Genomic DNA, 16896 nt, shown 5'->3' on the forward strand with positions numbered 1-16896 from the left:
TTTTTAAAATAGTTAAATCATATTTGTTTCTCTTGTGCTTATGCACAAGAAGAAATTAAGAACATCTTTAGGAAGGTTTGGTGAATCTGCCTATTGATGGATTTGTCTTGAAGAAATTATTTCCTGATAATTTGTATATTAAAGTATTTAATTTGTTGAGCATATGAGAAATGCTGCCTAGACTATAGCCATTTCCTTCTGAGAACAACATGAATTTTAATATCCAGCTGAATGTTTTATATATGGATACTATCTATTAATGACTTTTGTTTTCTTTAGAAAGTATATACCTAAATAACTGTGTATGGTATTAGGCTACATGTTAAGCTAATTCAGAAGCCATCCGACTTTGGGACTTGGAAACTATCCAGAAGATTCAAGAAATTTCTTAGTGTAGAGAGTCTTTAACCTCAGTTCAGTTCAGTTCAGTCCAGTCGCTCAGTTGTGTCCGACTCTTTGCGACCCCATGAATCGCAGCACGCCAGGCCTCCCTGTCCATCACCATCTCCCAGAGTTCACTCAGACTCACGTCCATCGAGTCCGTGATGCCATCCAGCCATCTCATCCTCGGTTGTCCCCTTCTCCTCCTGCCCCCAATCCCTCCCAGCATCAGAGTCTTTTCCAATGAGTCAGCTCTTCGCATGAGGTGGCCAAAGTACTGGAGCTTCAGCTTTAGCATCACTCCTTCCAAAGAAATCCCCCGAGGTTAACCTAGAGTTCATAAACATTTTGAAATTATTTTATGGAATTTTAGAGTCTGTATTCAGTTTTCTAGAGTAAGAATCCACAGCTACTATCAGACCTGGGACATGATCCATTAGTGAAATGAAAGTTTCTCAGTCTGCCGCCTCTTTGCAACCCCATGGAATGGATAGTCCATGCAATTCTCCAGGCCAGAATACTGGAGTGGGTAGCCCTTCCCTTCTCCAGTAGATCTTCCTAACCTAGGGATCGAACTCAGGTCTCCCGTGTTGCAGGTGGGTTCTTTACCAGCTAAGCCACAAGGGAAGCCCGACATGATCCATGAATCCCCTTAAAAATGAGAGTCAGTGTTTTGGTGTAGGCAAAATATGAGTTAATTTGTAGCTGCTTCTCAGATTTCTGTGTGGAGAGCCCAGAGGGACACAGTTCTTTTTTCTCAGTTTCATAGTTTAACTGTTTTTCTTTTAAGAAGAAAAAAAGAATTCTGTGCCAAAAGTTCTACCTACAAACTATAGTATATTTACTTCTATATTTCATAGGTATATCCTGAGAGGTAAAAATCTGTAAGTTCTCCACAGAGTTCCATTTAACTTCTTTTAAAATTTGTGAATTCACAAAATATAAAACATCATGAAAAGAAGAGTGAACATCAGCATGCAATCTGAGTTTTATTGAGAGGGAAGTTCTAGTATCATATTGAAGAGCATGGTCTCTGGAGCAGACTAGCTGGAATGAAGCTCTAGTTTTGCTATTTATTAGCTCACCACAAATTTGAGCCTGGCATGAATTGTGGACAAGGCTTTGAGGAAGTCATCAAATCTCTCAAGGCTTACTTTTCTGTGTGTCTTCCCTCTTGCAGTTAAATTAGGAGCTTTTCAAGTCCCCTTCTAATGCCAAAATCTTACCTAATTTTTTATATGTATCTTATAAATAATATGGTATAAAATTAACTTTGGGCAATTTTATACCCAAAGTGTAGCAATAATGTCTCTTAAGTTTTCTTACATTAAATAAATATATTCCATTAATCATTAAAAGTGAAAAAATTCACCGAATTGAATCACATACAGAAAGATTACAAAAATAACACAGTCTCACATCTTGATTCTTTTTTTCCTTTTTACCATGAAAGGGGTAAATAATCCTATTCTTTTTATTTTCACCTGGACACACTTTGAAATTGTAGGTTCTGTGAAGTAACCTAAAAGTTTAAGTAATACAAACTTAATCTGTTCAAAGACAGTTTTACAATATCCATTCCATATTAAACTAAAAATGCAAGTCTGGGTGTAAACAATGAAGTATGTTCTAAAACCTACATTTGGGGGGAAAGTTTAGCCAAAAAGGAATAAAAGTCAAATTACAGCCTTAGGACATGTGACCATTGTCCTGGCTTCTAAGGGTTTTGTCAAAAATCACTAAAGCTGTGGGTAATTTTCAAGTAAAGATACAGTAATAAAGATATTTAAATAATAATTTTAGAGAAAGGAACAAGCAAGGTCAAGTATTATGATCAGGGAACAAGAGAAATTTGATTTCTCTACCAATTTTACCTTGATTTAATTTTATAATTTTCACAACTTAGAGATATTTATGTTAATTAAATGTTTCATTTCACCTGCTAAAAATTACAGCTGAAATATGCAACATTTTTTTTGTAGCAGTAGATGAACTTTGACCATATCATATACATTCTCTACTCTCTCCATTTTAAACAATACATCATTGGAAGAATACACTCATCTCTTTTCAAAAGTTACTTAATCTTTTTCTGTTTATCTGAACCAGTACTTTAAATGAAGAGCAATTCCAAAAGAGAAGTAAAGGAATTTTTCCTCCTAAATATTTTCAAAACTTAAAGTTAATTCTTTAGTTCTTCATTTCTGGCAAATGTGGTTTCCTTGCACAAAAGTTAGAGAAGAAAAGGTAAAAGAGCCAGCCAATTTAAATTATAACAATACAGATTAAAACTTTGCTGAACAATGGGCTAGCCACTAATCACATGTGCCAGCTGAGCACTTGAAATGGGGCCAGTCTCTACTGACCTAAGATGAAAAAAAGATGAAAAGTTACATGAATTTTTTAATACTGATTACATGAAGTCATCTGAGATCTTTCCAGAACAAGAAAAGCCTGGTAGCCTTTAAGATCATGCCCCTGGAGGATATCAGTGAGTTCACCACACATATTCTGGAAGTAGTCAATGCACACATGATGCTGAGCAAGTCGAACAGCCAGCCTTCAGCAGGGAGAGCACCTATCAGCAATCCAGGAGTGGGTGAAGCTGGGAACTTCAGTGGGAATAACTTCATATCAGCAAATGGCCTCACTGTGGCCCAGAACCAGGTGCTGAATTTGATCAAGGCTTGCCCAAGACCTGAAGGATTGAACTTTCAGGATCTCAAGAACCAACTCCAACACATGTCTGTAGCCTTAATCAAGCTAGCTGTGGATTTTCTAAGCAACGAGGGACACATCTATTCCATTGTGGATGACGATCATTTTAAATCCACAGATGCAGAATAACTGGATCTAATTGGGTACCCAAGATATTTTCCAGTTGAACCTTTTTTTGCAGCCTCTTGTCTCCAGCTGTGCATATAATTGGCGAGTTGACTTCTAGGAAGTACACTTCATCTATAAAAGATCTTGACTGACATCCTTTTGAAACTTACTACTACTCTTCTGTGTTTTTGATGGACTTCCCTGGTAGCTCAGACAGTAAAGTGTCTGCCTACAATGCGGGAGACCAGGTTCGATCTCTGGGTCAGGAAGATCCCCTGGAGAAGCAAACGGCAACCCACTCCAGTATTCATGCCTGGAAAATCCCATGGACCAGGGAGCCTGGTGGGCTACAATCCATGGGGTCGCAAAGAGTTGGACACGACTGAGCGACTTCTGTGTGTGTGATTACATGAAGTAAAATAGTTATATTTATTAGATTAGGAACTCTAAGGGATAATACATTTATCTTTGTTAAATTATAGTTTACTTGTTTTGAACACTAAAGTTTCTGGTACTTAAATATTTAATGCTGCAGATATTTCAATCAAAAAGAAACTTTAATAGAAATTCTCATATCTTTAAGTAATCTTTATACTTTTAGACAGTTGAACAGTATAAAGCAATAAAACCGTCTTTCCAGTATTTCCTATAGAATAAACCAACAAGGTAATATTTCATGATCCCATACATATCTCTGTAGCTTTGGTGAACAGAAAAATATCATAAAGATACCACTTAAAACTGTCATAATCCAAAACTAAATTTCAAGTCACAACTCATTAAAAGTATGCCAGTATAAAGCTAGGTGGATAATTTATCAAAAGAGAAAAACCTTATAAATACATTCTGCACTTAACCCAAAACAAAAATCTATTAAAAGTATGTTTTTTTAAGAGTTTGATTACCACTGTGTCTTCTACAAATGGTGGATGCTAATTTGCTTTTGACGTTATTGTAGCTTTATTAACAGATGCGTAGCTATTTTGGGGTCACACTTAGGCTTTTTTTCTTATTTGTTTTGTAGGGTTTGGGGATTTTTTTGTTTGGCTGGAGAGTTTGGGGTTTTGTTTATTTTTAAATAATGAGGTGCTTTATTGCAGTAGCTTGAACAGTTGCTTTCCCAGTCCTTCTTGCTGTGTTGGGTGATTCTAGAGCGGTGAATGAATGCTTCCTTTTTTTTTTTTTTTTTTGCTTTATTAACTTTTGGTTTGCTCTGTTGCCTGTTCACATGCTCTTACAGATGCAACTAATTCATGAAATTTCCAACTTAAAGAATTTAGTTAAGCATGCAGAAGTATATAATCAAGATCTTGAGGTGAGCATTTATGTTGATATTTCTATTGATAAGGAGCCCAAACTGTAAAATATCTATGTAATTAAATATGATTTCAGAAAATAGAGGGAATTATATTTTTAAAGTCTCAAGTCTTTGAATTTTGCTATCTACTGATTTAAACTATTAAATATAAGTTCTTTTTAATTCCTTAAAATTGAAACCCATTTAAATTGTTTCATTCTCCTTTAAATGTTTTAGAATGAACTAAATTCAAAAGTAGAGCTGCTTAGAGAAAAGGAAGACCAGATTAAGAAGCTACAGCAATACATAGAGTCTCAGAAGTCAGAAAGTATGAAAATGGACTCGTCATACTCATCGGTAAAAGTCAGATTTATTTTGTTGTATCATCATTTTGACATTTGTAGTTATACTATCATCATCATTGCAAATATTTATACTGAGCCTATGATGTGCTGGGTGTTGTTCTAGTTGTTTTAAGTATAGTATTTAATCCTGTGAGAGAGGCACAATTAATATCATTTCCATTTTATGGATAAAAATCAGAGTTAACAATACTATCCTTCAATCAAATTTAATAAGTTAGTGATGAACTTCCATTCAGTTCAGTTCAGTTCAGTTGCTCAGTCGTGTCCGACTCTTTGCAACTCCATGAATCGCAGCACACCAGGTCTCCTTGTCCATCACCAACTTCCAGAGGTCACTCAAACTCACGTCCATCGAGTTGGTGATGCCATCCAGCCATCTCATCCTCTGTCATCCCCTTTCCCTCGTGCCTCCAATCCCTCCCAGCATCAGAGTCTTTTCCAATGAGTCAACTCTTTGCATGAGGTGGGCAAAGTACTGGAGTTTCAGCTTCAGCATCATTCCTTCCAAAGAATACCCAGGACTGATCTCCTTTAGAATGGACTGGTTGGATCTCCTTGCAGTCCAAGGGACTCTCAAGAGTCTTTTCCAACACCACAGTTCAAAAGCATCAATTCTTCAGCACTCAGCTTTCTTCACAGTCCAACTCTCACATCCATACATGACCACTGGAAAAACCATAGCCTTGACTATACAGACATTTGTTGGCAAAGTAATGTCTCTGACTTCCATTAAAAATCAGTAATTAAAATTTTTTTAATTTTTTTCAATTGCCTTATACAAATGCATGGAGAAATATATAATCAGTATCTTCAGGTAAGCAGTTGACATTGATTAGTAATTAGAACTATAAAACATGTAATTGAGCATGATTTCATAAATTACACTAATTCTATTTCATTAATATATATATATTAATGCATTCTCATTATAATGAAGTAACTATTTTAACAATTTGATATTTTTCAGAAACTGTAGCTATAGGTTATTTTGGTCAGTATAAGATCGTGCTATTAAACAGTAATGAATCTTATGGTGGAATTAGCTTTTTTTTCCTATTTTCTTTCAATTCACTTGATTACTTCAAGAAAGTATCAGTTGAATTCTAGTTTTTAACTCTCTTTTTTTAAAAGGCAGCAATTTCTAGCCAGAAATTTTAGATTATTAGCTGTTTTTGTTCTTCTTTTGTTTGCATTTGAGTTTTTCAGAGTACTTTTTATTATCTTCTATTGATACTCTTTTATTACCTTTTGTTAATGGCAAATGATCTTTTTGAAAGTGTTCTTATTGTTCTAAGGCCTTAGAGAGAAAGACTCTTTCATATAATCCTGGCGTGTCTATTGATAGAATAAGAATTCCCCCCAACACCACCTTTTTTTTCTAAATTTTTTTGGCTGTGCTACGTGGCATGTGGGATCTCAGTTCCCCAACCAAGGATCAGATCCAGGCACCCTGCATTGGAAGCTTGGAGTCCCAACCACTGGACCGCCAGAGATGACCTTGCCCATTTTTTAAATTGTTTATTTCTTTCTCTTTATTCATCCAGTTCATTGATTCATGCATGCACCCATTAATATTTTGCCAAGGACATATGGTTGAATTCATGTATGGCTGAAGTCATGTTAAAATGCCACTTCTTTCTAAAAGTGAGCTAAATTTTTTTTCATATTTATCAGTCATTTCCTTTTTCTCTTCTTTGAGTTGCCTATTCATATCCTTTCTCTATTTTTCTACTGAATTATTTATCTTTTTTTTAATTTGTTATTAAATGTCCTTAATTTTAACTATTAAGTACACACCTGTCATGTTTTGCAGAGAGTAGCTTTAAAAAAAGAAAACAAAGACTTCTTTGGCATTCTGGTGCTTAAAACTCCACACTTATACTTCAGGGGGCACAGGTTCAGTCCCTGGCAGGGGGACTAAGATCCCACTTGCCCTGCAGCATGACCAAAACAAAACATAAACAAAGAGTAAACAAAAATACATAGAAAACTTAACAGGCTAGGTGAGCAACAATTATGTTATCCCTTCTAAACAATAGCAGAATTATTATAGTACTTCTACACGATGCATGTATAATTTTGAAACACTATAGCTAGATTTTTTTTTTTTTTTTTTTAATTTTTCTCTTTTGGCTCCATTGCATGGCTTGTAGGATCTTAATTCCCTGACCAGGGGTCAAACCCAGCCCCTGGCAGTGAAAGCATTGAATCCTAACCACTGAACCCCTTAAAATTCCCTAAAATATTTTTATTATGAAAAATATTATTCATTTTTATCTATTCTAAAAATACACTTGGTAATTTGCATATTGTAATCATTTTTCATTTCTTAGAAATAACATACATGTGTATATTGGCTTTTCCAAATCTAACAAAATTAGATTTCACTAAATCTTTTTTGTCATGTGTAAAGGAAAACACTGAAGACCTAAAACAAATGAGACAGACTCTGCTTGATGCTGAAACTGTAGCTCTTGATGCTAAGAGAGAATCAGCCTTTCTTAGAAGTGAAAATCTAAAGCTGAAAGAGAAAATGGTGAGTAATTTTTGTAATATTTACAATAACAGTTGAAATTCATTTCACAGTACATTTCTGTGAATTTACAGTGTTTCTCTCAATAGAAAGAACTTGCAAGTACATGCAAGCAGATGGAAAATGATACCCAGTTATATCAAAGTCAGTTGGAGGCGAAAAAGAAAATGCAAGTTGATCTGGAGAAAGAATTACAATCTTCTTTTAATGAAATAACAAAACTCACCTCCCTTATAGATGGCAAAGTTCCAAAAGGTATTTTATCATTTCAGACTTACCTCTTTGCAAATCTGTCTTTATATAGAACAATACCTAAAAGATTTTGCAGCTTTATTCCAGTGATTAAAAATCCATTATTCTCTGGTGTTTTTAATTGCTTAATGTTAAATGTTACTGTCATTTGGTATCAGAATTTATAAATGTTAAATCGTTTATATCAGACATTAAATCAGAAGAGTTTAAAAATTATTTCTCAAATAAATTGAACCCAATCTTGGACAAGGTGATTAACTATTGGATTAACTACCTACACTGACTCTTTCTTTAATAAGTTTTATACAATCTGATTAAATAATCTACATGTATAATTTAGATTGATCCAATAATTGCAAGCTGTTTTAAACTTACTAAAAATTTTCTAGATTTTCTTTCTAATATGGAATTGGAAAGAAAAATAACCCATCTACAGAAAGAATTGAAAAAAGCAGTCGAAGAAAATGAAACTTTGCGTAATGAAGTTAATTTGCTGTCAGAATTGAAATCTTTACCTTCAGAAGTAGAAATGCTAAGGAAAGAGGTAAACATATTTTCAAGAAAGCAACTCATGAAGTAAAAACCTTTGCAAAGTACCTTAAATATTTTGCCATAATTTATTATAAAGTGCCAGGCAAGAGACTATAAATGTTTGATTCAGTTTGTTAGCAAAAGAAATACAAGTAAAATTCTAAGAAAAATCATGCAATGCCTGCCTCATCAGAAAGATAGAAAACATTTTTAAATGATAGGTAAGGATTTAAAGACACATCCTGATTGTGTTTCTACTGAGTGCCCTTCTGTGTGCAATTCTTATTAGAACCAGAGATTAGAAAGCAAAGCTTTGAAAGTAAAGTTAAACAGGATAATATGTGTTAAAGAGATATGACAAGAAAAATATTGCCATTCCTCAATCAAACCTTTAATTTCAGTGTCTTTGGTGGGGAGGGAGTAAGGCAAAGAAAGCTTTTTTCCTCAAAATGGGTCAACTATATCATATCTTGCTTTCATAGCTAAATTTTCTTTCTTTTCCGTAGATACGTGATAAATCTGAAGAGCTCTATATAGTAACATCAGAAAAAGACAAATTGTCTTCTGAAGTAGTTGATAAGGAAAGTAGAATTCAAGGTTTACTTGAAGAAATTGGGAGCACTAAAAATGACCTACCAACTCCCCAGCTGAGTTGTGAAAGCACTGATCAAGAATTCAAAGATATTAAAAATCACCATATTGAATTTGAGCAAAAGTATAAGATGGTCCTTGAAGAAAATGCAAAATTGAATCAAGAAATAGGAAATCTCTCTAAAGAAGCTGAAGAACTTGGGTTAAATTTGGAGGCTTTGAAGACAGAGGTTAGTGCAGGACATCCTCTAGGGAAATGATATTTGTTCTGGGGTTTTGCTTCCGTATATATGTCGCAGAATGATCTGCTTTTCACATTTATTTTTTCTTATCTTAAAGCTCTCTCACAAAACCCAAGAACTTCAACAAAAAACAACTGAGACTCAAGAAAGTTCAAAGGAAGTGGAAGAGCTGAAGAAACAATTAGAAAGTAGGGATTCTAGACTGCAAATGGTAGAAAAGGAGAAAACACTGATTACTGAGAAACTTCAACAAACATTAGTAGAAGTAAAAACCTTAACCCAAGAAAAAGATGATCAAAAACAACTCCAAGAGAGCCTAGAAATTGAGAGGGACCAACTCAAAATTGACATTCAGGATACTATAAATATGGTAAGGTTTTGACTGAACTTTTGAAATCTTAGAGCCTCTTTAAAAACCTTTCAGAAGCCATCATTTATTATTTACGATCAAGCAGTAACTGTAAAATTATTTTCATTGTTTCACATTCTAATGAAAATTATTTTCTATTTCTCTGACAAAGAATATAGATACCCAGGAACAGCTACGAAATGCGCTTGAGTCTTTGAAACAACACCAAGAAACAATTAACGTGCTAAAAATGAAAATTTCTGAGGAAACTTCCAAGAATTTGCATATAGAAGAAACTAGGGATGAATTTCAGGAAAAGGTAAGTGTTTCTGGTCAAAATTATCATAAAACCTTGACACTTAAGTATATAACCTTAACCTCAAACACTAAAGTACATAATGGTAATCTCAATCTTTATTATTCACAGTAGTAATAACTCAGAATAATTTACATGCTTAAGCCTAATGTCTTTGAAATAACTTCAAATATAACTGCTTACCATCAATTTGAAAAGGAAAAGACAAAAAGTACTAATTCAGATTTTGAGCTGATCTTTTTTCTGAGACCTGATATAATTTGCACATCTTCAGACCTCACTGAACTCTAACAGTGTGAGAAAGATTCTGTGCTTATTATGGCTAAAATATTTGTTTTATGTTGGATTTTGTATACTTTATGTTTGTTTAGAGTTTGCTATAGAATCAACCTGTATATCGTGTTTGTATCTATTTCTAGGGTTTGGGCCTTAATTTTACTCTTAGGTGCTTAAATCTTACCTTAATTCATTCTGGATAGTAAGATTCATTTTGCCCTGAGACTTTAGGAGAAAAACTGCTTTAAAAAAAATAATACTTAACTGATTATTCAATCAGTTACAAATTTAATTATATGCATTGGGATGCTAATGGTGATTTTTTTAAAAGGAGGCATATTAGTCTGCTAGGGCTGCCATAACAAAATATCACAGACTGTTTGTCTTTGCAGAAATGTCTGTTCAAGTTTTTGCCCATTTTTAAGTTGGTTTTTTGTTGTAAGAATTCTGTTTTTTGGATATTAACCCTTTATCAGTTTTATGATTTGCAAGTATTTTCTCCCATTTCATAGGTTGTCTTTTCACTCTGTTGATTGTGTCCTCTGATGCACAGAAGTTTTAAATTTTTATACAGTTTAAGTTAGCTTCTTTTTCCCCCCTCTGCCCTGACATACAATATTCCAGTGCTGGAAAAGGAGCTTTCTCTTCTCTCTCCTATGCTTAAGGCCTTTCATTTCCTCTATTATCTCATGTTCTCAGCTTATCTATAATTTGGATCAACCTGGGCCAAAGGTTCTTGACCTTGATTTGAAGTTTATAACTTCTGCTTTCGTAAGGGGAAGGTTTTATGAATAGTTTATTTAGAATAAGATATAGCAATGTATATCTGCTTTAAAACTAATCCAATCATAGTGCCCCATGAGAAGGAGGCCTGGAGAAGGAAATGGCAACCCACTCCAATATTCTGCCTGGAGAATTCCACGGACAGAGAAGCCCATGGCGTCACAAAGAATTGGATACGAGAATGACTAACATACACACACATGAGGAGACAATAAATGAGAAGTGAGGGAAGTTATACTCATTGGGACCACCTAGCTTCTGTAGTATTATGTTCATGCTAGAAGCTTCCATGGTGACAAAGGGTCTGATGGGATTTTTGGCACCATTCTGTTTATTAGAGGTCTTGAAGTCTGGGCAGGAAGGCTGAGATTACCTTGGTCCAATGATAACCATATTCATGCTGGAATCACCCATGTAGATAAAAGAGAGGGTCCAGGAATCTCCTAGGACCCCTCTATTCTGGGCACCACAGAGGTCTATTAGTAGGTCTGTCAGAAATCCTCTTGGAGTGCCCATTTTCAACCTTTGATGTCTCTGTCTTTGGAAATGCAGTTTCTCTAGGGTGTCTCAACAGAAATTAAATTTTACTCATAACCACATTAGCTGAAATATTTCCTAGTCTGAGTTCAGTTTTTAAATGTACCTTGGTTATCATAATAGAATACTTTGTCTTCATCTTCTTTGTCTTTGTAGATATTCCTTTCTTTAGGAGTAAAGATTCAGGAGTGTGAATTATAGTATCTGACAAACTGGTCCCAAAGGCTATATGTTCCCCACCTTAATTTCTCATATAGTTAGCTCCATGGTGTGCAACATTTTCAGAAGCTCATGAGTATTGCCAGCACTTAAGAGGGTAACTAAACAAAGGATGGTTTGTCTGTATCTACTCTAGAGAACAAAGTAGCTACTAAAAATACTAATTTGAAGTTTACATAATAGTATGGGAAAATGCATATGATCTACACGAAAAAGAAAAGCTACAGTGAATCCTATATATGTAAATTAATTATGATTGCTATGTTTTTTAAAAGTTAATGGAAAACACTGGAATGAAATATTCCAGAATTCTAATAGTGGTTGTGTTGGTGACATTGATGATATTTTTTCTCTTTATTTTTCAGATTTTTTTCTAACATTAATTATAGATCTTTATAAAAACTTTTTAAGACATATGTGACCAGTATTGAGTTGAATATTTATTAGACTAGTATAAAGTTATATAGTAACACCTAATTTCATGGCAACAATTGTGATGTTAGCCTTAGTCTCCTTTTACCAGGAACTTCACATTTTAAGTTACATTTGGTTAAGACTTATTATGGATAAATGAATTTATATAACATGCTTTTCTTAAGCTGTAATTGAAAATTATATATTAAGAAAAGATGAATTATATATTATAATGTGAGATATATTTCTACCAAAATTACTTTGCCCTCTACATGTATACTTACAATGACATATACTTACCATTGTAGGTAAGTATGCACTACCTCTGAAAATGAAAGTTGGGAATATTCTTATTGGGATTAGGGAATGATTTCCAACTTTTAAGGAAAGAAATAAAATGATAGAGCTCAAAGTAGCTTACTTTTTCATAAAATATGGTTAACCCATCATACATAAAGATAATTATTAATTATCTATAGCTGTTTCAGTTCAGTTCAGTGGCTCAGTTGTGTCCAACTCCTTGCGACCCCATGAATCGCAGCATGCCAGGCCTCCCTGTCCATCACCAACTCCCGGAGTTTACTAATACTCACGTCCATCGAGTCGGTGATGCCATCCACCTATCTCATCCCCTGTAGTCCCCTTCTCCTCCTGCCCCCAGTCCCTCCCAGCATCAGAATCTTTTCCAATGAGTCAACTCTTCGCATGAGGTGGCCAAAGTATTGGAGTTTCAGCTTTAGCATCATTCCTTCCAATGAACACGCAGGACTGATCTCCCTTAGAATGGACTTGTTGGATCTCCTTGCAGTCCAAGGAACTCTCAAGAGTCTTCTCCAACACCACAGTTCAAAAGCATCAATTCTTTGATGCTCAGCTTTCTTCACAGTCCAACTCTCACATCCATACATGACCACTGGAAAAACCATAGCCTTGACTAGACTGACGTTTGTTGGCAAAGTAATGTCTCTGCTTTTCAATATGCTATCTAGGCTGGTCACAACTTTCCTTCCAAGGAGCAAGCGTCTTTTAGTTTCATGGCTGCAATCACCATCTACAGTGATTTTGGAGCCCCAAAAAATAGTCTGACACTGTTTTCACTGTTTCCCCATCTATTTCCCATGAAGTGATGGGACTAGATGCCATGATCTTCGTTTTCTGAATGTTGAGCTTTAAGACAACTTTTTCACTCTCCTCTTTCACTTTCATCAAGAGGCTTTTTAGTTCCTCTTCACGTTCGCCATAAGGGTGGTGTCATCTGCATATCTGAGGTTATTGCTATTTCTCCCGGCAATCTTGATTCCAGCTTGTGCTTCTTCCAGCCCAGGGTTTCTCATGATGTACTCTGCATAGAAGTTCATTAAGCAGGGTGACAATATACAGCCTTGACATATTCCTTTTCCTATTTGGAACCAGTCTGTTGTTCCATGTCCAGTTCTAACTGTTGCTTCCTGACCTGCATACGGGTTTCTCAAGAGGCAGGTCTAAAGCCTGGCTTGGAGAATTTAGAGCATTACTTTACTAGCATGTGAGATGAGTGCAATTGTGTGGTAGTTTGAGCATTCTTTGGCATTGCCTTTCTTTGGGATTGGAATGAAAACTGACCTTTTCCAGTCCTGTGGCCACTGCTGAGTTTTCCAAATTTGCTGGCATATTGAGTGCAGCACTTTCACAGCATCATCTTCCAGGATTTGAAATAGTTCAACTGGAATTCCATCACCTCCACTAGCTTTGTTCATAGTGATGCTTTCTAAGGCCCACTTGACCTCACATTCCAGGATGTCTGGCTCTAGGTGAGTGATCACACCATTGTGATTATCTTAGTCATGAAGATCTCTTTGTATAGTTCTTCTGTGTATTCTTGCCACCTCTTCTTAATAACTTCTGCTTCCGTTAGGTCCATACCATTTCCGTCCTTTATCGAGCCCATCTTTGCATGAAATGTTCCCTTGGTATCTCTAATTTTCTTGAAGAGATCTCTAGTCTTTCCCATTCAGTTCTTTTTCTCTATTACTTTGCATTGATAGCTGAGGAAGGCTTTCTTATCTCTCTTTGCTATTCTTTGGAACTCTGCATTCAGATGCTTATATTTTTCCTTACCTCCTTAGCTTTTCGCTTCTATTCTTTTCACAGCTATTTGTAAGGCCTCCCCAGACAGTCATTTTGCTTGTTTGCATTTCTTTTCCATGGGGATTGTCTTGATCTCTGTCTTCTCTTCAATGTCACGAACCTCTGTCCATAGTTCATCAGGCACTCTATCTATCAGATCTAGTCCCTTAAATCTATTTCTTACTTCCACTGTATAATCATAAGGAATTTGATTAGGTCATACCTGAATGGTCTCATGGTTTTCCCCACTTTCTTCAATTTAAGTCTGAATTTGGCACTAAGGAGTTCATGATCTGAGCCACAGTCAGCTCCCGGTCTTGTTTTTGCTGACTGTGTAGTGCTTCTCCATCTTGGCTGCAAAGAATATAATCAGTCTGATTTCGGTGTTGACCATCTGGTGATGTCCATGTGTAGAGTCTTCTCTTATGTTGTTGGAAGAGGGTGTTTGCTATGACCAGTGCGTTCTCTTGGCAAAACTCTATTAGCCTTTGCCCTGCTTCATTCCGTATTCCAAGACCAAATTTGCCTGTTATCCTAGGTGTTTCTTGACTTCCTACTTTTGCATTCCATCCCCTATAATGAAAAAGACATCTTTTTTAGGTGTTAGTTCTAAAAGGTCTTGTAGGTCTTCATAGAACCGTTCAACTTCAGCTTCTTCAGCATTACTGGTTGGGGCTTAGGCTTGGATTACTGTGATATTGAATGGTTTGTCTTAGAAACGAACAGAGATCATTCTGTCATTTTTGAGATTGCATCCAAGTACTGCATTTCAGACTCTTTTGTTGACCATGATGGCTACTCCATTTCTTCTAAGGGATTTCTGCCTGCAGTAGTAAATATAATGGTCATCTGAGTTAAAGTCACCCATCCAGTCCATTTTAGTTCACTGATTCCTAGAATGTCAACGTTCTCTCTTGCCATCTCCTGTTTGACCACTTCCAATTTGCCTTGATTCATGGACCTAACATTCCAGGTTCCTATGCAATAATGCTGTTTATAGCATCAGACCTTGATTCTATCACCAGTCACATCCACAGCTGGGTATTGTTTTTGCTTTGGCTCCATCCCTTCATTCTTTCTGGACTTATTTCTCCAGTGATCTCCAGTAGCATATTGGGCACCTACCGACCTGGGGAGTTCCTCTTTCAGTATCCTATCATTTTGCCTTTTCATACTGTTCATGGGGTTCTCAAGGCAAGAACACTGAAGTGGTTTTACATTCCCTTCTCCAGTGGACCACATTCTGTCAGCTGTTTAGGTAGTTCTTATTAGTGATCAGGCGCAAGAGCACACACTGGAGCCAGAACATTCAGTTCAAAACCTGGTTTTTCATCTCTGAGTGACCTTGGGCAAGTGACCTATCCTCTCTGGGATTATTTCCTCATCTGTCAAATGGAGATAATAATAGTACCTACCTCATAAAGTTATAGTGAAGATTAAGTATGTCAATATATGAAAATATTGCATGATATAAAGTAATATGTATTGGCTGTTTTTATTATTATTATTAAAAGTATTGTTAACTAAGAAATTCTTTACTGTATTTATATTTTAGATGGTTGTCATAGATAAAAGCCAAAATTTGGAAACCACAAAAACCCAAGCTCTCACAGATGCTGAGGATAATGAGCTAACTGAGCAAGAGAGAAAGATATTTTCTTTAATACAGGAGAAAAATGAACTGCAACAAATGTTAGAGAGTATTACAGCAGAAAAGGAACAACTGAAAACTGACCTAAGAGAAAACATTGAAATGGTAGGATTAAGCACTGTAAACTTTGCAGTACGTTTTTGTCCTTGTATACTTTAGACTTTTACAATTTGATTGAGGTATATCTTACATTCCATGTGATAAATGTAACAGATGCAAGTATACAGTCTGATGACTTTTGACAAATGTCTCTACTGTGGACTTTCCATTTTCATCAGGTTGTGGAACATCACCCCAGAATGTTCCCTTGAGCCCTGATCTACTCAATCCCAGTCTTAACCTCTGCCCCATGTAGTCACTATCCTTATGGTTTTTACCTTAATCATTTTGTCTCTTCTAGAAATTCATACAAATAGAATCACACGGCATACACTCTTTTGTGTCTTCTTTCTGTGTGTGCATGCTAAGTTGCTTCAGTTGTGTCCGACTCTTTGCAACCTTTGGACCGTAGCCTACCAGGCTTCTCCGTCTGTGGGATTCTCCAGGCGTGAATACTGGAGTGGGTTGCCATGCCCTCCTCCGGGGAATCTTCCCAACCTGGGGATAGAACCCTTGTCTCTTATGTCTCCTGCATTAGCAGGCAGGCTCTTTGCCACTAGCGCCACCTGGGGAGCCCATGCCTTCTTTCTGCTCTCCTGCTCATTGCTGGGTAGCATTCCATTGTTGGAAAGACTACAGTTTGTTTAGACTTTCTCCTGCTGGTGGAAATCTAGATTCTCTTCACTATTTGGCTGTTTTGAATAATGATGCTATAAACATTCATAAACAAATATTTTTATGGAGATTTTGTTTTTTATGTCTCTAGGATAAATATCTAAATGGAATAGCTGGATCATAGGGAGATATATATTTGACTTGCTGAAAATTTACTAGGTTGATTCCCAAAGTAGTTGTACCATTTTATATTTCTATCAGCAAATTAAAAGAATTCTGATGATTCCACATCCTCACCAACACTTCACAGTATTGTTGTGTTTAATGTTAACCATTCTGTTGGGCGTGTGCCTCATAGTTTTCATTGGCCTTTCCCTAATGACTGTAAAGATATTGGACATCTTTTCATGCTTCCTCTCCAGTGTTCTTGCCTGGAGAATCCCAGGGACGGGGAGCCTGGTGGGCTGCCATCTATGGGGTCACACAGAGTCGGACACAACTGAAGCGATTGGC

The 16896-nt window shown here is 36.0% G+C and overlaps 1 protein-coding gene across 5 annotated transcripts in view; it reads left to right on the plus strand.

Annotated features, from left to right (window-relative positions):
* CENPE (centromere protein E) overlaps positions 1–16896 on the plus strand; it is a 76273-nt gene that overhangs the window by 21826 nt on the left and 37551 nt on the right. For 4 of the 5 annotated variants that reach the window (XM_040237751.1, XM_040237746.1, XM_040237747.1 and 1 more), the window contains exons 17-25: positions 4448–4522; positions 4742–4861; positions 7283–7405; positions 7492–7657; positions 8044–8198; positions 8692–9006; positions 9116–9388; positions 9540–9686; positions 15574–15774. In XM_040237751.1, coding sequence (XP_040093685.1) covers positions 4448–4522; positions 4742–4861; positions 7283–7405; positions 7492–7657; positions 8044–8198; positions 8692–9006; positions 9116–9388; positions 9540–9686; positions 15574–15774 — 1575 coding nt within the window. The remainder of the gene's footprint in view (positions 1–4447; positions 4523–4741; positions 4862–7282; positions 7406–7491; positions 7658–8043; positions 8199–8691; positions 9007–9115; positions 9389–9539; positions 9687–15573; positions 15775–16896) is intronic. The other variant, XM_040237748.1, reaches the window with a different exon arrangement.

The sequence above is a fragment of the Oryx dammah genome, unplaced genomic scaffold (genome assembly GCF_014754425.2).
Source record: "Oryx dammah isolate SB20612 unplaced genomic scaffold, SCBI_Odam_1.1 HiC_scaffold_3, whole genome shotgun sequence".
NCBI lineage: Eukaryota > Metazoa > Chordata > Mammalia > Artiodactyla > Bovidae > Oryx > Oryx dammah.